The sequence below is a fragment of the Lissotriton helveticus genome, chromosome 2_1 (genome assembly GCF_964261635.1).
Source record: "Lissotriton helveticus chromosome 2_1, aLisHel1.1, whole genome shotgun sequence".
NCBI lineage: Eukaryota > Metazoa > Chordata > Amphibia > Caudata > Salamandridae > Lissotriton > Lissotriton helveticus.
The window spans coordinates 265,252,480-265,277,600 of NC_136059.1; the positions used below are offsets into that span (position 1 = coordinate 265,252,480).

The 25,121-nt window shown below is 46.3% G+C and overlaps 1 protein-coding gene across 1 annotated transcript in view; it reads right to left on the minus strand.

Annotated features, from left to right (window-relative positions):
* LOC144817899 (tetraspanin-36-like) overlaps nt 1-25,121 on the minus strand; it is a 90,128-nt gene that overhangs the window by 64,576 nt on the left and 431 nt on the right. Inside the window, exon 2 of the mRNA XM_078674797.1 lies at nt 10,769-10,972. Coding sequence (XP_078530923.1) covers nt 10,769-10,972 — 204 coding nt within the window. The remainder of the gene's footprint in view (nt 1-10,768; nt 10,973-25,121) is intronic.

Genomic DNA, 25,121 nt, shown 5'->3' on the forward strand with positions numbered 1-25,121 from the left:
CATTGGTAGTGCTCCCTTGCACATCTCACATAATAGGGCAGGTCAATGCAGAAGAGGTTGCACCTTCATGGTGGAATTACTATCATCATCCTCCTTTAAGGTGGACCGCATGAGCTAACATCACACCAATGTGTCACGTCACACTCATTTAGGAGCACAGGTGCAACAAATCAAATGAACATGTTTTGCTCATCAAAAGCCAAGATTATCAACATGAAGGGCAAATTCCTTGTTGTTAATCCGGGCGTACACGCAAGACCTGAAACATATTAGGTTGCTTGGGGCCAAGAGGCCCATAGAAACTAATATCTATGACACCAGAATGTTATTGGCAGGATCCTGGAGTCAGCATAGTATACAGTTTATGTTGGGTGAGCTGTGCTTTTGAAATGCTTATTAGGTTTATTCGACATTCTGCCTGTGTAGAGCTATGCAAAAAAAGGAGAATACAAACATATGTATAACAATTAACCATGGAAAATTCAACATAGTTTTGTGGTAGCACAGAAAGGATACATTGAATGATAGAAATATGGCCTGGGAAGTGAGGATGTGAGAACATGGAAGATGGAAAATGAAGAAAGGCCTGCAAAATTTAAAGATGAAAAAAGGAAAACTTTGACCAAAAGTTATTTGGGTGAAAAGATTAAACCTGTTATTTATTAAATTGTTTTCACGTGGAGTGTCAAAGAAGACACATACATGATGTATTCTTTGTGATTATTTTTCAAATATTCCAAAGATATTTCTTTCATTTCACTTAAAAGAGTTCTTTAGTTCTTTACTGTTTCTACTGCAAGAAAATGAATGGAAAGAAGGCTAGACAGAGAGATGAGGATGTGTTCGTCTAAGGGTGACTCACTGGGCCATAAGCTTTACTTAATACACCTGAATTTGTATGCAGCTTACTTTTCGCACTGTCCTGAGTAGATACTAAGAAGTAAACCAAGGAGGTTGATGATTCATCAGAAGTTTGATATGATCTTCTTGACCTCCATATTTTGTTTTAGGAATAACATCTGATTTCCTGTGCCACACCTGCAGTCATAGCTGGACGTCCAACTTTAGATTTTCTTCAAGTTTTGGCTCCATGTAAGTTTTAGACTCACTGTCTCTTTTATTCAGTCCAAACCCATTTTCCTTGCATCATGACAGGGTTCTCTTCTATAATTTTATGGGACACTTCTCATCATGCATTTCCTCTTGACTATGTTCTGTATTTCTTGTATTCATATTTAGGCAGTTTTAGACTCCTCAATATTGCCTTCGATCGTCTTGAGGGTTTAGCTCTTAACTTCGTTCACAATCAGTTTTTGTTTTTTATTTATGCTCTTATTGGCTTGTGGCACTATTGTCATCTGGATTTCACATCACTGTTACTGAGTAGAGAGGTTTCAGTTGATGCTCTACTTAGCTGTCCCAAGGAAACGTTCGAGGGGGTTGAATTATCTTTGGCCTGCTTTGTTTCATTGACTAGATTAGAATAATTTGAAGACTTTTGATCTCCTTGGCTTTATAACCTGACCAAGACTTATTAACAAGTATACTCTAGAGACCTTGTATTTCCTTATAACACGGCTCCCTTCTTTTTACGTGTCTCAGTTTGCATCATCAGTTAATCTTGTGCGAGCAGCACTAAATCTCTTGCATTTCCTTATCCTGTTCTTTTTGTTGGATATTCAGTTCTATTGCCGTCTCTGGGTAGCGTGGTAACAGGGTCATCCTTATTTTAATGTTCCACTTGGTGCTTGGTGGTGTCTTCATCCTCTGTGGGTTACCTTCTCTGGCTTTGCTCACCCTCATATTCCCTTAGCTTTTCATGATGTCCTCTGGAATAGGGATTCAGGGATTGATAGTTAGGCTACTTGGGTGATTGTCTTGTTATAGCCATTCTTAGGATTACTACAACCCTGTGATGCTCACCTTGCATAGATCTCCCATTTGTTTCTTCCAGCAAGACGTTGTGCCCTTAGCTTGTACATTACCCTGATATATGATAATGTCAGGTATGTGTTCTGGGGAATCCTACTGCTCTCCCATCTGCTCATCGTCTGGATAGGCTAGCTAATCTGCATCACAGAAGTCTCTTTTGTATTTGGGCAGTGCATTTTTTGGAGTTCTTATTTGCAATATGTGTAGCCTTGGTTTGGCTATGGCCTCTTTGGCCAACAGCAGAAATCTGAATGTAGTTGCATCTATTGAGTTGAGGGATTAATGGATCGAACTGGCAGGGGACCTCCATGGCTCCCAGTTACCGCCAGGCTATTTTCCTTTGTACTAGTTCATTATAAAGTGAGAGAGAAGGCGACGCAGATACTGCTACTAAGGCCTTTCGACTGCATCTTCAAAGCAGCTTGGATAAAGCCTGGATGTATATCTGTGTATGTTTGCGTATGTAAACTAAGCAAATCTGCAAAGCAAATGAACCACTCAATATGAGGAAGTGTGAATATTGGCCATTCAGATTTTTGTATCGCTCTCGACAGCGTGTGACTTTTGCAAAGAAAAAGGATAAAAAACATTTACAATGAGGATGTTCGGGAATAATAGTCACTCTACAATATTATACAATCGAATAGGCAATTTAATGAAGGATTTGACTTCTCAATGTACAGCCATGTGGTGGGTCCTAGCTAAGGTTCAGCTGGGGATTAATCATGTCTCAGCAGGTACTGTACTTGAAGCCGAGCTTAAGGCTCCTAATTCTTCTCAGCAAGCCTGGGAGACTGATCTACCCGCACCAAATTACAGGGGGATCATCTGAAAGGTACCATCTGGTTCTGCATATACTGCATATGCATCTCTACCCTTCCTCATGTCTTATATTATTTTTATTTTATTAATACAGATTGTCCAATTTTTGCACACTTAGCCTTCATGCCATCTTGGTTCACGAAAGAAGCAGAACTAAAGCTATGCCTGGTTCGGCTTAACGTGTGATCGGGAAGTCCAGGGGTGAGCTCCCCAAACGTTGGCAGAATCCACAGCCTCAGGATCATCACTGTCCACCGTTCACACAAACTGTAGTAAACCTACATCTTTAGGGGCAGATGTGCTACTTTTATAATTTATAGAAACATTCTCACACATTTATAGAAACCCCTTACACTATAGGACCACAAGGTCTAGGGGTGGTCCATTCCCCTTCCTATCCAGGAAGGAGGATATACTCCAGCCATTTGTGACAGCAGATCTCTGACCATTTCTAGGTTGGGAAAGAATCTGAGGAGTATTTGTAACTATCCCCACATTCACAAATCTGTGGGTGGTCACAACTCCGAAGGCAATCCATGCTTTCTTCCACCCACTCCCAATTGCTTGCCTGTCATTTACTACTAGCTACTTGTATGTAGCGCTGGTGTATAGTTATGAAGCAGTCAATGCATTTATAGCTGCTATATATTGTTTTGTGGATACCTGAAAGATATAAATGGAGCCATTTTTCAGCCGTAAAGGTATGTTTAGCCAATCGCGCCTCAGACACCACACTATCATGAACTGGCCTTAAAGTGGGAAGTAGAAAAGCACGTATCAGTGATTTGTATGCACATGCATTCACGTTTTATACAGTGCTAATGTGCAACACCTTCTAATACCTGCTCTTTATTGGGTACTTAATTTAAGAGCAAATTAAAGATCAGTACTTAGCATCCATGCTTCTTCTTCCACCATTTGTAAATTACCAGAATTGAAGTGCAGCAATACTTGTTAAAATAAAAGCTGCTCTCTAAAATGCTACACTTTGTGGCAGTGGTTTATCTTTACCAATTAAGATCTTAGGATGTGATGTAGTGTTTGGCGAACGGATTAATGTCCGTCAGGGCAGCGGAGTACTTTTCCCAAGGTGGGAGTTTGTTTTGAAATGTAAAACAAATGAATGAGCCCACACACTGGGAATTTTCTCCAAGGGTGTTGGGATCATTTGAGATTTGGTCTTTCCCTTACCACCAGGTGTTTCCTGGTGGTAATGGACCGGAAAAATGCCTTTGTACTGTCCACCCTAAATAGGAAGGATGGAGTAAAATCCTTCTTTTGAGAACCCTTACTCAACCAGGTCATGGGAGGAAGGATTCCATTGACAGAGCCAATAGCAGCTCCAATGTTGGAATATTTATGGTACACCCAACTCTACATGAGGCAGGCAGACCATCAGACCATCAATTTGGCAGACAGGATACTCTGTCATGTTTGTGATGGAGAACATGGTCCACCAAACTCTAAATCATCCTTTAAATCAAATCAATCTCTTTGCAATTCTATCATATGACCTTGGAAACCAGTGGCATCATAGGCACAAATAAAATGCTCACTAAAAGGGTCACAATAAATATTAAACAAATAAACACCTAAAACTGCCCACAATACACATGCAACCAACAATTGCAGTGAAATAATCATGTCTCCAGATTAGGGGTCACATTTATTAACACTTTTCACTGGGTTAACGATGCAAAATGTTGATTTGGGATTATATGTTTCATGCTGGAAAGTACCCCCCTCACTAATGTAAATCAGGGCTTTGTACCACTTTGCATCAAGCAGGTGTACCAAGTGTGGTCCATGGGCATTTTCTGTTCCGTCTGCATTGATAAGGAACGCGTGGAAAAAGAAACCGTGGTTGTGTCATACTACCCTGTGCAATGCCCAACTTGTGAGGCAAAGGCGGCACAAAAGTGGTGCAAAGTTAGCCACCTGAAAGAGGAAATACGGCTTTTAGAAGTGTGTTTGTAAATGTCACAATTTCTTGGCAGCTGACAAAGCACACCGAGATTCCCCGAAATCATATTGCGAAAGTAGACAGGAAGGCAGACCGCACAGGGATTGGATTTTACCACTCTTAGGGAAGTTCAATGTGTTATGTAACATGCCACAGCCACTGTGTCAATGCTAGAAAGATTTGTCACTTACACACGACATGACAGAACACCCAAAAATAAGCGGAATTGTCATTTTCTTCTTTTTGTCCTGAAAAGAATTAGTCAATTTTCTGCTCTTTTTGTTGTTTCCGACTTGTCTAACTTCTAGGCAGCAGTCCTGGTGTGATACCAATGAGTAAATGTAAGAACTTTAGGGCGAATTGCCAGCTTCCAGAGGGAAATATGGGATTCTGTAGACATTTTGTATTCTAGGTGTCTTCCCGAACACAAATAATGATAGAATGATAGAATGACATATTGCACTGGTTGTCAGTGTAAATGCTGGTGCATCCATGCATTGCACTATCATTGGCATGTAGCCAGGCTACAGGAGTTTGTCTATCCGAGGGGATTTCCTTGTGAGTGCTACATAAACTCAACCTGCCCAATGATTAATGTATGTTCTAGCTATGGGGTCATCAATGTATCTCTTCCTGTCTTAAGTTGGTAGTACACACTCAGTAGAAAACATTGAATTAATACTGCTCCAAAAACCAAATGAGAACGTTTGACTTCCTTCCCGAGAGTGACTATTCAGTGCAATACAAGGTTGATATAAAATATATCAGTCGAAATGTAGAAACCTTCGATGGCTTGTTCCTGTGTGCCAAATATCACCGCCTTACTATAGGTTCCAAACCTTCAGATTTCATTGGTTGATTTGAGAGTATATCTGCATGTTTCCACAACCACTGAAACCCACGATGTGCCTCCGAAATTCAGGTTAGTTGTAGATTTCAAGGCATATCCTTGAGTCCCTACACTTACTTTTCATGATTGTGGACAGCTAAGTGCTGGAGTAAATATCGTAGAGGTGTGCATTTGTACATTTCACTTGTTTCTCCAAGTTGCTTCTAAAAGTCTTCCCTTGACCCTCCTGAAATTGAGGACTTTAGGCCACGTTTTAATCCCATTTGCCCATTTATGGAAACCTTTTTCAAGGCTAACGTTTGAGTGCTAACAGAGCAGATAAAGTCATTGGGAATGTTTGTAAACACCCATACATCTTTAAAGATTTTTCACAACTTCCCCAAAGGCATTTCGTTTAGAAACCATCATTCTTCACTTTTCTTTCCATATTAGATTTACTAGTGAGGAAAAATCATCTTTTGGGATTTTTCGCAGTTGTAAGCAACGTTGCAGTCAGAAAGTTATGTACATCTGGGTTCTTTGAGACAAGACTGGGCATAAGGAACACATATTGCTTTTTTCTGTCATAAACAGTGTCATCTTAAGGATGTTTGAGGCCCTGGGCAAGACGTATCTTGGGGCCTTGAGTTTTGAAAAACTTTGAATTTGATTGGCAATTTTCGGCTACTTCAAACCAGCCTTGTTCCAAAAAATATAGAATTATACATTGAACATTCAGAAACAGGGTCACACGAAAACAGCCAAAGTATGTCTTGGCTTGTGTAGAGAAGCACAGAGCCATTGGAGGAGGTAGGCAGAGAGAGGTTGAGGTAGAGAAACTGACAGAGGTGAGACAGAGCCAGAGAGAGAAAGATCACTCCAATGGGGTTCTTTGGAAGGTGGGAGCCGTGGGCAATCGCCCAATTTGTCCATGCCTTAAAACGTTTCTCACTTTAAAGTTTTATAAATCGAGCCCTCTGAAATTAAACAGAGGGTCATTCTGAGTTGACCTATCTGGTAAACCGGTATGTTTCATTTACATCGATTCTCAGGACGTAGGTGGTGATTAAATGGGCACTCAACATTATATAGAAGAATAGATGTATACAGTCACAGTAGTGTGATTTTGTCATGTGTTCATCGCTTTAAGCCTTGAGCATCCTTGCCTGCCTTCTCTGGGTTTCATTTTTCTAGGATTGTGGTTCAACTGCTAATGTTACACCTTAGGATCATTGAAAGACTTTGCAGTAGCGACACTGCACCCAAAATAACCAACAGAAGATGCTGGATATATAGGGTGGGATGTATTAAGATTTTACGCCGTATTTGCGTCACAAATGAAATGCTTTCATTTCTCCTTCCTTTTCCGAGTTTGTATGTGTGCCGCACTGTACAGCACAAATACAGGAAAAGGGCAGGAATGTGCCATATTTATACAGTGCATTCCAGCCTTTTCCCAGTGCTGGCGCACAATGGGCTGCCTAGTACCAATGCAGGCACCATTGCACCATGGTGCAAGGATGCCTGCGTTGCATGCAGGATTGTTTTTGTGCAGGAAGAGACAACTTCCTGCACAAAAACAATCCCCTGCACCCTGAGGCATATTTCTCTTTCTATATATTCTGCAGGATGCTGCACAGATATAAAGAGGAAATAACCAGGAGAAACAAAGATATTTCTTCTTGTGTCGACTCCCTTGGAAAGGCGTAGCAATTTGACGAATTCCCAGGTCTACTTGTAATGGTAGATTTGGGAATGCGTTAAAATCCATGGGTGTTGCGTGGGAACATGCACACAATGCCCATGGAATGCCTCCCTCGGACTGAGTAACGCAACACAGCGATTAGCGCAGCATTGTGTTACTCTGGGTTTATCAAGCCTCTCATGGCCACGCAATGTTGCCTCGCGTGGTTTGATAAATCACATTTTGGGGATGGATTGCGCATGCACCACGTTACGTGGTGCAAAAGCGACGCAACACCTACATAAATATGGCCCTAACAGACCAAGTATGATCCCCAAATCCTCCATATCTGCATCCAGAGCACAAATATCACGTTAAGAGAAAAAAGCTGAGGTTACAGATTTTGGGGGGGGAGTTTTATATAGCGCGAACTAGACCCGAGAAACCAGGTATCAGAACACTTTATATAGCACCAGTTTTGTTACACAAGGATACTTTAATTTTTTATCGGCACAGGGAGATTAAGTGAATTGTCCAGAATCACAGGATGTTGAGCGTCGTAGCCGAGACTCGAACCCGGTTCCCCAGTTTCAATGTTGACCGCTCTAGCCATAAGGCTACATCCCATCCCCAATTACAATGCCTCTGGCAACTAAAATGACAGCACCCACCCAACAAACAACCAACATACCCTAAGTGACTCACAACCAAAAAGAAATAGAATACCTCAAACGTTGTGAGAAGGAAAGCACTTACAATGAGCAGAGCACACATAAGTACAATATAGGCACAAATGAACATTGCCGAAAACTGGAGTGCACAAGCTAAGGAAGTAAGATGTCCCTAACGGGTACACCTACAATATCGTGAGCCGTATTCAAGCCACTGGGAGAAGCAATCTGCATGCACCAGAATCATCAGAGCCTTCCAAAGGCATCTGTGAGGAGGCAGAGCACAGACCATGTCAATAATTAGTTTACCTCAATGCCATGTGGCATCAACCCACCACTTCTCTGAAATGCATATTGTGTCCACTACAGCACAACAGCTATGTGCACTGTGGTTTTTATGATGCTGGGTTCCTCTTGAGAGTCATTTGAGAAATCATTGGCACACCACAATCCTGTGGTCCTCATTTATGAGGCCTTTTGCGGCACTTTTGCGCCACTGGAACGTTACTTTTTTGATGTTACGGTGACGCAAAGTGCATATTTACAAGGACACGTAAAGCCACTTTACATGGCTTTTCATGGCTGTGTAAATGTGTGCCCCTTTCACACAAGAACACTGCGTGAAAGGAGCGATCCATGGGTGCTGCTGTGGGTATTCCCACTCAACACCCAAGGAATCTGAGGCATTCCCAGATATACGAGAAATTGTAAACCTGGGAATGCCTCAGAATCTAAGGCACCCCAGGGGTGGCGTTAGGGAGGCACCTAATGCCACCCCTGGGGTTTTCCCTTTGCACACATAGAAAGAGGAAATCGCCTGAATTGCTTGATTTTGTGCAGGAAGGTGTACCTTCCTGCATAAAATAAATCAGCCCCGCAACACAGGCACTGGTGCACGGCTGCCCATTGTGCGCCAGAGCAGGTGAAAAAGGCAGGAATGTGACATATCTTATAGGAATAGAATATTTCTGTCATTTTCTTTTGACACAGGGCAGCGCAGCAAGATTCCTTGCAGTGCTGCCCTATGCCAAAACCTCATTAATGAGTCCCTCTGTCTGCAAGGCACTATGGCAAGGCTAAGAGTCCCTCAAGCCACATGCGGCACGCCACGTTATCTGCCAACGTGCACCACTGTAGATAGAATGAGCACAAAGATATTTCTGCTTATGTGGCTTCAACCTCATCATAGAAGCCGATGATTGTGCACGTCTAGCAGTCAAAGTGCCAGAGAAACACTCAATCACTGCAACCACAAAGCATATGATAGCTTCCACACACAGTTGGTACATGATACACAAATGCACTTCACTACTTATACTGAACACTTACTAGGTTTATGGCATGGCTCAGTCATGCTGGGCTGGCAGTACAGCCTCAGCATGAATGCAAAGTTCGAGGAACAGGAAATGTGTTGTACAAGGTCATTTGTGTACACACCATTACACAGCACCGCCCCTCCACCAGCTAGTGCAACCGCTCACTACTCCTCTTTCAATCACTGGGCGGCAGGAGGTACCACTTTCAGACATGGTCTTAGGCACCCTTCTACCCACGGCCAAATCACCAGGAACCACAATAGGGCATGTTTCTGGGCTAAGTGGGCCACTGGGGTGCCTCAAAAAGGTATTCACTGGCCTCCACCAGGGAATCTACTAGACCAAGACCACCCAACTGAATGCTGAGGCCCAGATAAGGGTCTGCCCCATACTGCACAACATATCAGTCAATATATGGCTGCCAGTACCAAATGCTGACTGAAAACCCATTCCAGGGTCAATACCAAACCTCCACCGGCGTGGGTCGGTCATATACCCACTGCTACAGCAACAAACAGAGGCATGTCCCAATAACCAATGGACTGAACTAATAACACAAACACAGGAACCGCCTACATGGGTCTCAGTGAGAGATCAATTAGAAAAGGAAACTCACTGCTGTCTCCTGCCTAGTGCCCCAAGAAGTCATACAAAGGCTGTGCCTGCTCCCTTGCCCCTACAGTCAATGGCCTCTTCACTTGACCCATTCACAGTCACTACCATCAGCAAAGGAATGCGAGAGGGGTCAGGGCATGGGTAAGGGATACAACACCGCATACACCAACACGATCATTAATACCTTGCTCTCGGAGCGCCGGAGTCAACGTTCAAGATCCTGCAACAAGTGCAGAATGCAGCAGCAAGGTTGCTGCTGAACATTCCGGCCAGGCAGTCAGCCAGGCCCGCTTTAAAAGCACTTCACTGGCTCCCTATCCGAGAGAGAGTCACCTTTAAGGCCCTCTGTATTGCCCATAAGAGCATACAGGGGACAGGACCATCCATCCTGAAGGATATGATCCGGCCTTACAAGCCTACAAGAGCCCTACGCTCGGACAACAAACACCTCCTTCAGACGAAGAGAGTTAGGAGAGCTCGTTCAGGCGGCAGGAGCTTTTCCATCCATACAGCGCGGGCCTGGAACTCCCTCCCACTCTCATTACATCTGAACCAAATCTTCTCAGGTTCCGGAAACATTTAAAAACCTATCTATTCCCGTTATAACTTTAGCTCTCTTGCTCTGCATGTGCAGCTCGCTTTAGGTCTCTATAAGCGCTGGGATGCCCCTGGGTAACCGTGCGCGGTACAAAATTCGTTAATAATAATAATAATAATAATAAATGGGTGTGGAATCTCTACACACTGCAGGCCCTGGAGTTGCATCACATTGTGTAGCTATCCCGGATGGACTGACTGACATGGGTCATTGTATTGTTGATGAACTACATCGAATATTTTGTGTAAACTCGTTCAATGCAGCTTTTCCTTTTTTCCAGGTATGATTTGTTTGCAGCCCCATGCTCGACCCACAGCATTCTCACACATTGCACTTACCAGGCCCAGGCTGTAATAATTCCCTGCACAAGTTGCCCACATTCCAAAGATTCCTACAATGAAGAACAGCACCCCGAAGCCTAGGGCGACAAGGGCGAACACCATAGTGTAGCTGTCTTTGAAGAGGTAGTCGTCATGGTATTCAAATGTGCTGATTTTGTAAAAGGAATATCCTCCAAAGCCAATGAACAAGAACGCAACAGCCTGAAACAAAAACAAAGAATGGATGGAATTAGTGTCTAACCAAGCGACAATGACACACACACGTCCATCTCTGTCACTAATGAAGCATATAATTGTCTCCTGTCTGAAATGTGAATTACTCTTGAATTTCCACGCCAGATTCACAACTAATTTTCAATACATGGGTACCAATCCTCCCGCAGCGCGCTGATGACACCTGAAGCAGCCAGTGCATCTTAAAAGATCGGCATCCCGACCAACCAATCACATTGAGAGATCTTTTCTCTCGCCCGAGGATGGATTGACTAGGACAGGTCTCACCCCTTGCTTTGTTCCCAGGTTGCACAGTGAGGGCTCGTGTCTAGGTGGCATCCGGTGGGTACAAACCCCATGAGGCTGCTCTGGTGGAAACCTTCTGCTTTCCCTCAGATATGACCTGGAGACAAAGGCCGATGAGAGATCAAGAAATGCAAGATGGATCTGCTTTTTTTTGTTTCTCTGTGAGCCACAGCCATCCTTTTTCTTGCACTCACCGTTTTATTACTTCCAGGACGGAGGCAGAATGAGTGCAATGGAAGTGCCGCACAGACAGCTGGGAGCTTGCATCCTTACCTGTGTGACGTCATATGCAAGGGCATGACTAGTGTGCTGGGTGAATTATGGCTGCATAAAAACAGTTAAAAAACTTCTAGAAACCCACAAGCACTCATTGGTTGCCCCTGTCTGAAATGAAGATCCATGTTCAGGTTCTTTCAATATTTCAATGCTTAATGTGTACAACCACTGACCACTGGGCGCCTTTAGTGATGCAACAAATACTGTCGCAATCCTGGTGAATGCCGCTCACTCGGTGCACTACACCATGCATGCCATCCAGACACCATCAACTTCTCAAATTCTCATAACCCTTGGTTTATACTGATTCCACATGAATGAATCAATGAAAACTGTACAGTATATACGCTTTATTTGCATTCCTTTGTATTAAAATGAATTCCTTTTTGCCCACCCCTGATACGTTGTTTCCCCAGCCCCCCTGCATTCAAAGCATGCCAGATGCCCTTCTTTAGGGATACTTTATTATTCCCCTAGAGCAAAAAAACAATGCAGTATATGTAACTGCCTGCTACTGCAATCAGCTAAAATGGTTCACACTTGCAGCTGAAATCCTATCTGTATTTCAATTTAGGTTCATAGCGGTGTTTCACTGAGTTTTTCTAGCCTGACAATATTCTTCGAAGGTCATGACACTCAGTATGCATTGGGTCTCCTGATCACATACTATGAGGTCCATCTATGACCATTGCCTTGTGCCCATACCCCCAAAGCCTATTGAGATGGCCTATGTCCATGTCCACCCCGCCCTGTGTGCGGCGTAGACTTCGGTTCCAGCCAGTGTCCAGTCAGCCCATCACAAGTACCAGCTAGGCACGAGCCTCAGATATGAACAGATTTCTACGGATTCAGGGTGTTGCTTTTGACTTGAAAATTTGGGAGTGCTCAGGTGTGATTCAGGTCAGAGTAAACTCACTCATCTATGGGCTTTAAAATCCCTTTATTTATAATTTTCTTTCGTACACCAAAAATGTCCTTGAACTTAAGATTAATCATGGCAATGCCATCTGGACATTATTATTATTATTATTACTGTCAAAGATTTTGTTTAGAATGTATACATTTTGAGCAATGTTAGTGCATGTAGTAATATTTATGTAATGTTTTTATTTTAATGACCGCTCAGCCCTCCACAGGGCTTGGTCGCCCCACTCACTGCTGCCGCTCCTGCCTGCCTTTGCCGCCTCCTGCCTGCAGATTCCTTCGCTCGCTGCCCGCTGCTCCTGGGAATTTCCCGCTGCTCCTGGGAATTTCCCGCTGCCCGCTGCTTCTTGGAATTTCCCGCCGCTGCCTCCCTGCGGCCCCGCCCCCCTGTGATTCTATTCGCCGCCCCGCTCCCGCCACCCAGCTGCTCCTCCCTCCCGGCTCCTTACTTATGACGCCCCCAGAGCGACCGCGCAGCGGATGCGCGCAGCGGGAGCGCCGATTGAGCGCCGAAGGTGCGCCAAAGGTAAGCCCGCCTGCGCCCGTCAGCGCCTGGCCCGCGCCAAGCGCCAGGACCCCTGGCCCTCCCCGCCGAGGCAAGACGACCCGACTGACCTACGACGCCGCCACTCTCAACGCACTCAATGCCAGCCAGACCCACGCCTGCTGCCGAGCCACCCCGAGACGCACCCACGGACCCTTCACCTGCTGCACCTGCAAGTTCACCTGCCTCCGAACCTGCCCCGCACCCGCCAAGACAAACACCAGCAGCAACCACCTCAAGTGCATCCTGATCAACACCCGCTCCGTCCACAGACACGCCGTGGAACTCTGGAACCTCCTCGATGCTACATCACCGGACGTCACCTTCCTCACGGAAACCTGGATGAACGCCTCCTCTGCACCCGACATCGACATCGCCATCCCGGACGGGTACAAGATCATCAGGAGGGACCGCATCAACCAGACCGGAGGTGGCATCGCCATCGTCCACAGGAACACCATCCGCATCACGACCGACGCCAACGACTCCTTCGCCGCAGCCGAACATCTCCACTTCCAGATTCACACCGACCCTAAGACGACCCTCAGAGGCACCCTCGTCTACAGACCCCCGGGACCACGCACACAATTCAGCGAAGACATCACAGACTTCATCAGCCCGCACGCCCTCCCCTCCACTGACTACATCCTCCTCGGGGACCTCAACTTCCACCTGGAGAACAACAAGGACCGCAACACCACCGCCCTGCTGGAAAACCTCGCCAACCTCGGACTCAAGCAACTGGTCAACACCCCCACCCACTACGCCGGCCACACGCTTGATCCCGTCTTCTCTTCCAGCAAGTACATCACCTTCAGCCACGCCACCGGACTCCACTGGACCGACCACAGCTGCGTCCACTTCAGCTTCAAAAGATCCACGACCCACCACCACCCGCAACAGGTACCTCACAGGAATTGGAGCAAGATCACCGCAGACCAGCTCACCACCTCCCTTAGCCAGAGCCCACCCGCCAACACAACGGACCCCAACGAAGCAGCCCGCAACTTCACACAGTGGCTGACCGCCTGCGCCGACGACCTCGCGCCACTAAAGAACCCTCCCAGCAGACCCAGAAGCAAGAAGGCATCCTGGTTCACCGACGACCTCAAGGACTCCAAGAAGACCTGCCGCACCCTCGAGAAAGCCTGGCTCCTCGACCGGACCACCGACAACATGACCGCCCTCAAACACGCTACCCGCAAGCACCCTAGTCCAGCGCCTCAGCAACATCGGTATCCAAGAGAAGGCACTGGAGTGGATCATCTTGTTCCTCGCTGGAAGAACACAAAGAGTCCGCCTCCCCCCGTTTCGCTCCGAGGCCACCGAAGTCATCTGCGGCGTCCCGCAAGGATCTTCACTCAGCCCCACCCTCTTCAACATCTACATGAAACCTCTCGCAGCCATCGCACGCCAGCACAACCTCAACATCATCTCTTACGCCGACGACACCCAGCTGATCCTCTCCCTCACCAGAGACCCCGACACCGCCAGAACCTGCCTACACGAAGGGATGAAAGACGTCGCCGAGTTGATGAAGGACAGCCGCCTGAAACTGAACTCGGACAAGACGGAAGTCCTCATCCTGGGATCTTCGCCCTCCGCCTGGGACAACTCCTGGTGGCCCCCAGCCCTGGGCACCGCACCCAAGCCAACCGACCACGCACGCAACCTGGGCTTCATCCTGGACCCCTCCCTCTCGATGACCAGACAAGTCAACGCCGTCTCCTCATCGTGCTTCAACACCCTGCGTATGCTTCGCAAGATCTTCCGCTGGATCCCGACCGAGACCAGGAAGACTGTCACCCAGGCACTCGTCACCAGCCGACTGGACTACGGAAACGCCCTCTACGCCGGAACCACAGCCAAGCTACAGAAAAGACTCCAGCGCATCCAGAACGCCTCCGCCCGACTCATCCTGGATGTCCCCCGACGCAGCCACATCTCCAGCCACCTGAGGAACCTGCACTGGCTCCCTGTCGACAAGAGGATCACGTTCCGGCTCCTCACCCACGCACACAAGTCTCTCCACGACCTGGGCCCCAAGTACCTCAACGACCGCCTGACCTTCTACACGCCCACCTGCCAGCTACGGTCCACCAGCCTCGCCCTTGCAGCCGTACCACGCATCCGAAGAGCCACCGCCGGAGGAAGATCCTTCTCTTACCTGGCTGCCAAGACTTGGAACTCCCTCCCCATCCACCTTCGGCTGACCCAGGACCATCTCGCCTTCAGGAAACAACTCAAGACCTGGCTGTTCGAGCAGTAGCATACCCCTCCCCCCAAGCGCCTTGAGACCCTCCCGAGTGAGTAGTGCGCTATGCAAATGGCATGATTGATTGATTGAATGATAACTGTCTTTATCATTCAACTGTCATAGAATAATAATGTGGGTGTAATCATAACTGATTCACCTCCTGGAATGTAAATTCATATGCTAAACCGAAGTGTTTTTCTTTGTATTGTCCTTTGGCAACTGTTGAATGATTTTCTTCATATTAATTTGTTTTTGTATTTAGAGAGCACATTTGTATTATATGATTATTTGTTTCACATCAATTTGATATATTGTTTTTGCTATTTAATGATGATGTATGGCTTAATGTGAAGTTGATTTTGTTCCTTCTCTGATCTGTAATGATAAAAAGTTCTAAAACGTGAATGACATAAATTAAGTGTCAGGGCAAACTAATACATTTTGGTTTACCCTTTATGCTCATACGTCTGGCACTGTTGTTTGGCCCCAGGTGGACAGGAGGACATGGGTCGCGTTCACCAGGGCTACTGCCAATTGGTTAGAGCGAGTCAGTACTAATGGGATCTTGTATTTGTGTCGCTGACTCAACAGAACAACAGCCCAGTCCCGGAGAAGTATCTCAAAAGCTCTGCCAAGATCATCTAATACAATTTCCCCAAACTCGCCCCAGCTCAGGGCAATACCATAGAAGATGTAGAAGAGCCGCAGTTGTGCCGCGCTCCCTCCAGCAAGCAGCAGCTGGATCTATTTGGGTCCATTTATTAAATTTCTCCGGAGTCCTGCTCCAGTAAGTTAGGAGCTTACATATGTCTTCACAGATACGGACAAAGATATGCGCTCTGTGATAGAGGCATTCCCAATCCTTACCCAGCCATAACTGTCCCAGTTCTGTTTCCCAGAGGCATTGGCCCGGGGTCTTATCCAGGGAAGGGTGGCTAAATGAGAAATCTGTAGAGGGTAGAGAAAGCAAGCCCGTGGTCATGGTGCCCCTCTATCATCCATTTTATTGACTCGTTGGCTGTCTTGAGGTGCCAGCATTCATCGATGGATGGGGGACCCAATGCCGTTGCATTACTCTGAAAGGGAAACATCCTTTACAACGAAACGTTTACAACGCAGTGCTTTTACAACGCAGGTTTTACAACGAAGACGCTCTAGGATAGGGAATAGATTTAATTTACTATCCAACACCTTCCCTAGTGTCCACGGGGACTGGAGTTGGAATAGTAAATTAAACTATTCACTATCCAGCACCGCAAAGCGCTATGCGTCGTAAAGGTTTGCGTTGTAAAAACTGCGTTGTAACAGCATGTTTTATTTTAATTTTTTTTTATTTTTTTTGGGGAGATTTATAGAGCGCATGGCTGCCCGAGAGCGTCCCAGCGCTAACAGAAATACACTGTGATCTCCAGAGGAGGGGACCGGAGGGGAAGGAAGAGATCAAGGGAACAGCCATGTCTTCAGGGATTTGCGGAATGCTAGGAGATTAGGTTGGGACCGAAGGTCCGGTGGAAGAGTATTCCACATCTTGGAAGCCTGAAATGAGAATTGTCGACCTCCAGAACGTGATTTTTTAATCATGGGTATTTTGGTCAGGTGGGCATTAGTAGAGCGGAGGGTTCTGGTTGTCGTGTGGGGAGTCACGAGGTCTTTCAGGACCGGAGGGGCTTTTCCATGCAGGATTTTGTGGGTTAGGCACATGGCCTTGAAGTGCACCCTTTGTTCCACAGGGAGCCAATGGAGTTCTTTAAGTGCAGGTTTGGCAGAGCAGCGTTTTTTGGTGCCAGTAAGGATTCTGGCAGCCGCATTTTGCACCACCTGAAGCCTGGAGATGACTTTCTTTGGGGATCCAAGATATAAGGCATTGCCATAGTCCAGTCTGGACAGTATGAGGCCCTGCATGACCAGTTTTCTTGACTGGAATGGTAAGAGTGGAAGAATTTTGCGGATGGAGCGGAGCAGGCCAAAGCATATTCCTGCGGTTTTCTTGGCCTGAGTGTTAAGAGTGAGTTTGTCATCCAACCAAATCCCCAGGCTTTTAATATCAGTTTTGGGGATTGGTGGAGGACCCATACTGGGAGGCCATAGGGACTCCGGGCGGAAGAGGGACTGGTTGCCTAGTACCATTAGCTCGGTTTTTTCCCCATTGAGCTTTAAATGGGAGTCGCTCATCCAGCTGACTATATTCTCCAGGCAGGAATACAGATCGATAGTGGGGGGTTCAGACTGACTCAGGGAGACAACCAGCTGTGTGTCGTCCGCGTAGGTCAGAAGTTTAATGCCATACGGGATGACAATTTGTTCAAGGGGTGCCATATATACGTTGAAGAGTGTAGGGCTCAAAGAGGAGCCCTGAGGCACTCCGCAACGTATCGGGGTTTCCCTAGAGATACAGTCTCCATCTGCCACCTGAAAGGAGCGGTTGTGGAGGAAGGATTTTAGCCATTTGAGGGCCGTCCCAGTGATGGCGAGGTTTTCCAGGCGGTGGGCAAGGATGCTATGGTTGACGGTGTCGAATGCTGCGCTTAGGTCCAGGAGGATCACTGCCACCGATCCTCCTGCATCGATGACTTTCCTAGTTTCTTCGACTACCGCCACCATAGCTGTTTCTGTCCCTTGTCCCGGACGGAAGCCTGTTTGGGAGGTTTTTAGCAACTCATTGGACTCTAGATAGTGTGAAAGCTGGGAATTTATGTATTTTTCCGCTAGTTTACTAATCCCTGGGAGGAGAGATATAGGTCTAAAGTTAGCCAGGTTGTCCGGGTCAAGGTTAGGTTTTTTTATGAGTGCCTTCACCACCGCTTTTTTCCAGGTTGTGGGCACTATACCAGCTTCAAAGGAGGTGTTTAGCAAGTTGGTCATAGGAAATAAGATGCTCGGGGCCACCTGTTTAAGATGTCTCACCGGGGCTGGATCATGGGGGCGATCCGCTTTTGAGGGCTTGTAGTAAAACACCAAGAGTTTCTGCGTTGATGGGTTGGAATTTGCTTAGCTCCATGCCTTTGCTCTGATATTGGGAGGTGGGGAGGGGGGAGGGATCTAAGGGGGAGAGAGGCGGAAGTTGTTTGAGTATAGTTTGAATTTTAGAGTCAAAAAAGTTGGCTAACTCATTACAGTGTTCGAATGTAGGATCTCGCACAGCTGGGGGAGTGTGGGGTTTTAGAAGCTTTTTCAGAGTGAGAAACGTCTCTCTCGACGAATTTGCCGCTTTGCTGATTTTCTCGCTGTAAAAGGAGATTTGTGCGTTTTTCAGACCTTTTTTATAATTGAGAATCATCAGTCTATAGTTATTTTTGCTGGTGGGATTAAAGTCTTTTCTCCAGACTCTTTCTGCTCTTTTACAGGTTTTCTTTAGAAGGCGTAATTCTTGGGTAAACCATGGAGAGGTTGCTTTTGTCCTTGGTTTACAATGAGGTTTTTTTGGGAGAGCTAAGTCTAGAGAATTGGTAATCCAGGATGCAAATTCCCTATCAGCAAGGTCGATGGTTGAGCTAAGGGTAGGGACTGTGTCCTCGAGGGCTTGATTCCATTTAACATAGTTTAATTTCGCCCAGGGTCTGGATGGTCTGCCGGGGGCTTGGGTTTGCGGCAGTGTGGGGTAGATGTGCCAACTGAAAGGAATAAGTAGATGGTCGGACCATGGCACAGGAGTGGGGGGCCTGGTCACAAGATCAAGGAAATTACAGAATATGGGGTCGAGCAAATGCCCCCGATTATGAGTAGGGAGGGAGTTCTGTAAATGCAATTGGTGGGAGGCCAAGTCTTGGATCAGTTCTGAGGCCGTGTTGTCTTTGCTGTCTTCAAAGTGGACATTAAAGTCCCCTAAAATGAGGAAGTTGGTCCGAGCGCTAGATCTGGCCAAGGAACATTCTAGGAGGGAGTTAAGGAATTTTCCCATGGAACCAGGGGGACGGTAAATAAGGAGTCCAGAAAGAGAGGAACAAGGGGAGATTTGTAAGGTAAAATGAACGTTTTCACAGTCTATCAGAGGACTGTCAAGGAAACGACATGGTATTGAATCCTTGGAGATGACAGCAATGCCCCCACCTCTACCTTTGGGACGATCAAGATGTTGGATACTGAATCCTGGGGGAAGTGCTTGGACTATGTCGGCGTCTGAGTTGGGTGTCAGCCACGTTTCTGTAAGGAACAGTATTTCAAGATTAAGGTCTTCGATAATCATATTTATTTCAAGGGCGTGTTTGGGTAGTGATCTGCAATTGATCATTGCCATGTTTATAGTCATTTGAGTGGGAGCTTTGATGATAGAGGGGGTGTATTTAAAGGAGCAATGTGGACAGTGAGTAAGGCGGGAGTCTCCCTTTAGTACTTGGGAGCATGAAGATGGAACGGGCCTGTTGAGATGGCATAGAGCATCCCCCGAATAGGTAAACCGTGCCTCAGGCCTCTTGCAAGGCCCCTGGCGTGTCCTGGCGCGGACGGGCGCAGACGGGCTTGCCTTAGGCGCGCCTTCGGCGCGCAAACGGCGCTCCCGCTGCGCTCGTCCGCTGCGCTTGCGTGGAAGGCACATTTGTAGGCGGGCGGGGTGGGCGTGGCCTATTCGGTGGGCGTGGCCTCGCGACTGGCGATGGCGCCGTCCCAAACAACTTCACGAAGCAGCGCTAAATCCGCTGCTTGTGAGATAGCGGTAATCAGAAAACTCAACAAGAGCTCAGGGTAAGTGAGAGAGTTTAAAACAGTGACATAAATCAGAAATAAACAGTTTTAAAAATCGTTATTCAATCCCTCCGGCTTCCGCCTCAGAGGTAGTGTTATCTGCAGGGCGCACTAGTGTTCAGTGCTTTATAGGCGGGCGGGTGGGCGTGGCCTATTCGGTGGGCGTGGCCTCGCGACTGGCGATGGCGCCGTCCCAAACAACTTCACGAAGCAGCGCTAAATCCGCTGCTTGTGAGATAGCGGTAATCAGAAAACTCAACAAGAGCTCAGGGTAAGTGAGAGAGTTTAAAACAGTGACATAAATCAGAAATAAACAGTTTTAAAAATCGTTATTCAATCCCTCCGGCTTCCGCCTCAGAGGTGGTGTTATCTGCAGGGCGCACTAGTGTTCAGTGCTTTATAGGCGGGCGGGTGGGCGTGGCCTATTCGGTGGGCGTGGCCTCACGACTGGCGATGGCGCCGTCCCAAACAACTTCACGAAGCAGCGCTAAATCCGCTGCTTGTGAGATAGCGGTAATCAGAAAACTCAACAAGAGCTCAGGGTAAGTGAGAGAGTTTAAAACAGTGACATAAATCAGAAATAAACAGTTTTAAAAATCGTTATTCAATCCCTCCGGCTTCCGCCTCAGAGGTAGTGTTATCTGCAGGGCGCACTAGTGTTCAGTGCTTTATAGGCGGGCGGGTGGGCGTGGCCTATTCGGTGGGCGTGGCCTCGCGACTGGCGATGGCGCCGTCCCAAACAACTTCACGAAGCAGCGCTAAATCCGCTGCTTGTGAGATAGCGGTAATCAGAAAACTCAACAAGAGCTCAGGGTAAGTGAGAGAGTTTAAAACAGTGACATAAATCAGAAATAAACAGTTTTAAAAATCGTTATTCAATCCCTCCGGCTTCCGCCTCAGAGGTAGTGTTATCTGCAGGGCGCACTAGTGTTCAGTGCTTTATAGGCGGGCGGGTGGGCGTGGCCTATTGGGTGGGGGTGGCCTCGCGACTGGCGATGGCGCCGTCCCAAACAACTTCACGAAGCAGCGCTAAATCCGCTGCTTGTGAGATAGCGGTAATGTGTGGTAAAAGCATGCGTTGTAACGTCATACATCCCTCTGAAATAATACACCCACAGAACAATGATTTGAAATCACTCCTAGCTATGCAATAAAAAAGTAGAAACTGCTGTACCTAATATTCCATTGATCAACTTCACACCACGCAAATCACTTCTACAATACTGCACCTGTACCAAAGCACACTACGCCTAATCCCACAGAAACCATGAGGCTCTGGCCTGCAATGGAATCATTGGAATAGCCTGGATCCCCCTGCAGACAAGACCAGACTAATGGTAGACTGTGTGCTAGGAAAATTGTGATAATGGCATGACATAGCATAATAAACATTTGCGTGGCATGTTATTTATCCTGTGATTTATCTAAGTATATCAGAATTGTACATAAGAGTATCTTTTTAGTCATGAACTATCACACTACAACTGGGCATAGAGTACAAGATTGATCCTGCGAGATAAACACTCCTCACACAATTGTCTGGAGCAAAGTGTCAATGGCTGGGAGGATGCCCCCTGGCATTCCTGAACCAGCTGCTGCTCTGGCAGGAAGTATCACTGGAAATGGCACATCCTTGGTCCTGTTCTCTAGGGGCTGCCTCTTCTTGTTTTCCTGAGAAGGAGCAATGGCTTTGCACCTTGTTGGCATACCCACATAAAACTCTCAGCATTTGAGGACTTGGGAGGAGGCGGGTTTCGACTAGACCTCAACTGGACAAAATGAGGTTACAGTCATTCAGCTGTGCTGGATTACTCAGACAGTAAAATCTATGACTACGCCGATTCCTTATGCCTGCAACTACTACTGCAAGCTCCATCACCTCAAAAAACAGGGGCAAATCCTGCAGTTTGAGTCTACCAAATGGATCTCAGGCTCTGAAAGAATTGGCTTCTAAACCCTGAAACATGCTCCATAATTAGTATGTAAGTATGTAAAAATGAATAAAAGTGCATGATCGCCAAACAGAGTCTTGGCACTAGCGTCCTAACACAACATGAAAAAGGAGACCTAATTGGAGAGGGAAGAGAAAAGGCATGTTTTTGATATTTTTCTGAAATGTTTGGGTTGAGAACTTAAGTAGAGAGGCATGGTATTCCAAAGCTCGCAAGCCGAGAATGCAAAATGTCTGCCCCCCCCATCTTGCTTTGTTGATTTTCGGAATGGCCGCTTATTAGCTGAACTTGGCCTGAGGTTACGACTGTGGATATGCAGAGAAAAAAATCTGAAAATGGAGAGGGCCAGTCTAATGAAGTTCTTTGTGAGCCGGACACAAAGCCTTACGTTTGACCCTCTTGTAGACAAGCAGCCAATGAAGGCGGAAGATGCTCTGTGAGGCAGGACTAAATTTAGAGTTTTCAAAAGCAGGCGAGCTGCCGCATTTTGCACAGATTGAAGCTTCATCTGCAAGCGTTTTTAGATACCCTGGTACAACGCATTCCAATAATTGATTTTGGAAAGGACAAGAGCCACAATAACCAGTTTCTGCAGGTCTAGAGGAATTTAAGGGAATTTTTTTTTCAAGTTCCTGAGCAGATAGAAACAAGAGTAGGTGACCTGATTGATATGCTCGGAGAAGCAGAGCTGTCTATCGAATAGCACCCCTAAATTCTTGACTTTCTGAGCAGATGTTGGAAGAGGGCAAAGATTAGAGGGCCACCAAGTAAATTATTCCAGAAAGTGTGTTATTTCCGAAGAGGAGCACCTCCGTCTTCTCAGAGTTCGATTTGAGAAAGCTTTCCTGCATCCAAGGTACAATGAGTGCCAGACAGTTTTTAAGCTTGTTGGCAACTTCGTCGTCATCAGATGAAATTGACACAATAATTTGTGTGTTGTCGGCGTAACAGACCGCAAACAAAACATGAGGCCGAATAAGTTTAGCCAGAGGGATAACATTGATATTGAAAAGCGTTGGGCTTAAGGATGATCCCTGGGGCACCACAGAAGGAAGAGAAAACAGTGTAGAAGTGAAATCCTTGAAGGCAACTACCTGATCTGTTGGTTAGTAAGGGACGGAGGATGGTGAGGTCTGCTTCTTTTATCCCGATTCTCTCTAGCAGGTTGATAAGCAAAGAGTGGCTAACCGTATCAAATGCGGCCGAGTGATCAGCTCAGCCCTCCTCCCTTACTGACCAGCATTTTAATCTCCTCTGCAGCAGCAACTAAGGCTGACTGTGCAGTGGTCAGGTCTAAAACCATATTGTGATGGATCCAGGAGATTGTCGGCATCAAGAAAGGACATCATGTCCTCATTAAGGGCCTTTTCCAATAGTTTAGCAGGCAATGGTAGGCCGGAAATAGGATGGTAATTCTTGGTATCACCTGGGTCAAGGGAAGGTTTCTTTAAAAGAGAAAGCACAGAGGCCTTTTTCCAAGCCACCAGAAAATTGGCAGAAACCAAAATGTTTTTCAATAGTTCGATAAGGTGAACTGAAACCGTGCTACAGACCAGTTGCAATACATAAGGCGGTCAAGGATCTAAAGGAGAACCTGGCTTAATTGCCTCAATGAATTTCACTACTCTCTCTTCCGTAAAGGGAGTGAAAGTATTGAGGACATTAGCAGCCACGTCTAGAAGGGCTACTGGAGCTAAGAAGTATCCTTGTAGAGTAGCTCGAGGGGCCTCTGCACACTTCTCAGAAAGCTCAAGTGCTGATGATCTGTTAGATAGGTAATCCAAGTTCTGACTTCAAGTCCTCTGATTTTTAAGCAAACAAGTGTCCTAAACTGATGAAACCAGCCTCACAGAGATGCATGCAGGATGCATTTGCCTGTCTATCCTGCAGTTTCAAATGGTCCAGAATGCCACAATTTTAAAAATATTTAAAAAGGTTCCCGCAGTACTGTTTTGAGATTTTGAGGCGGACGCATGGGCTTACCAGTGCTTGATTGCAGATTATTTCCAGTAATGGGTCTCCGACTGCTTCAGACATAGGTTATGTGGCACCAACTAAGTCTCGAGGACTTAGCTACCAATAATGCAGCAGGTTCAGTGGCAGTGGGGCTCCAGGGGCAGCAGGGGCCCATTTTGTCCCAATGAGTTCATTTTTTATTACTATCAAAGCAGGGGGTGTGGAGCACACTTTCCTTGGCTGCATGAGGGGCCCTTGCTGCTCTCTCTGCCTTGTGGACTCTCTCTGTCTCCCTTCCAACATCAGTTCCTCTCTCTCAGGTCTGTCAGTGGCTAACCCCCTTTTCGAGTCCTTTATTACTGGAGGCTGCTCTTGAGGTACCTGCGAGTACTATTTCGTTTTCAGTAAGAGTGAGTACTTCTCCGTTTGGGTTTTTAACTACAATTGAGCAGAAGGGATCCTGCGGCTGCGACAATAGGTCTCCGCAGGATTCCCTTCATTTTCTATTACTGTGTCCTTTTTATTCAATGCCTAGGCGTAGATTCCTGGTAGATATTTTAAAACAAGTTAATTTGAAATCTGCTAGAGCTGCTTTAATTTATTTACAACAAGCGACTGACCCATTTACATTATGCTGTATCATGAATTTTATTAGAGTGGCGGTTAGATTGAGGGCAACTAGAGGGGGGGATTGATTGATAAGATTTATAATGAATTATACTGTTTTTTTCCCTCCTTTTGAAATCAGATTGTATAACAAGTTGGGTTCTGTTAATGATTTAATGAGATTTTTAATTATTTGTATGTATATGTGCTTTTATGGTGATTTTTAATCATCGAATAAAGAACTCTTGACTTGACTTGACTTGAGTACTTCACCGAAAGCCAGTGCTAGGAGGATTAATACATTTGCAGGTGAGCACGGCTGACAACTGCAAAGGATGCTCCCTTGAGTAGGACCTTAAGAGGGTCATTATAAGACTGTGTGTGCACTCAGGGTCTGAAACACACAGAGTAAGGGTTGCACGCACATGTTTCATGTCTGAGGAAAAGCCAAGTAGGTAAACACAAATCAATGCATTTACTGGCCTGACCATAACAGTTTTTTGTCATTCCCTCCTGTGCACACAGATATGCAACAAAGAACGTCAGCTGATCACAAGCGTTGCACCAATCACCAAGCCCTTTGAAGGAGGTCACAGGTTGTTTGCTTTGCCATTTTCAGGGGCATCTGATGTAATGTTG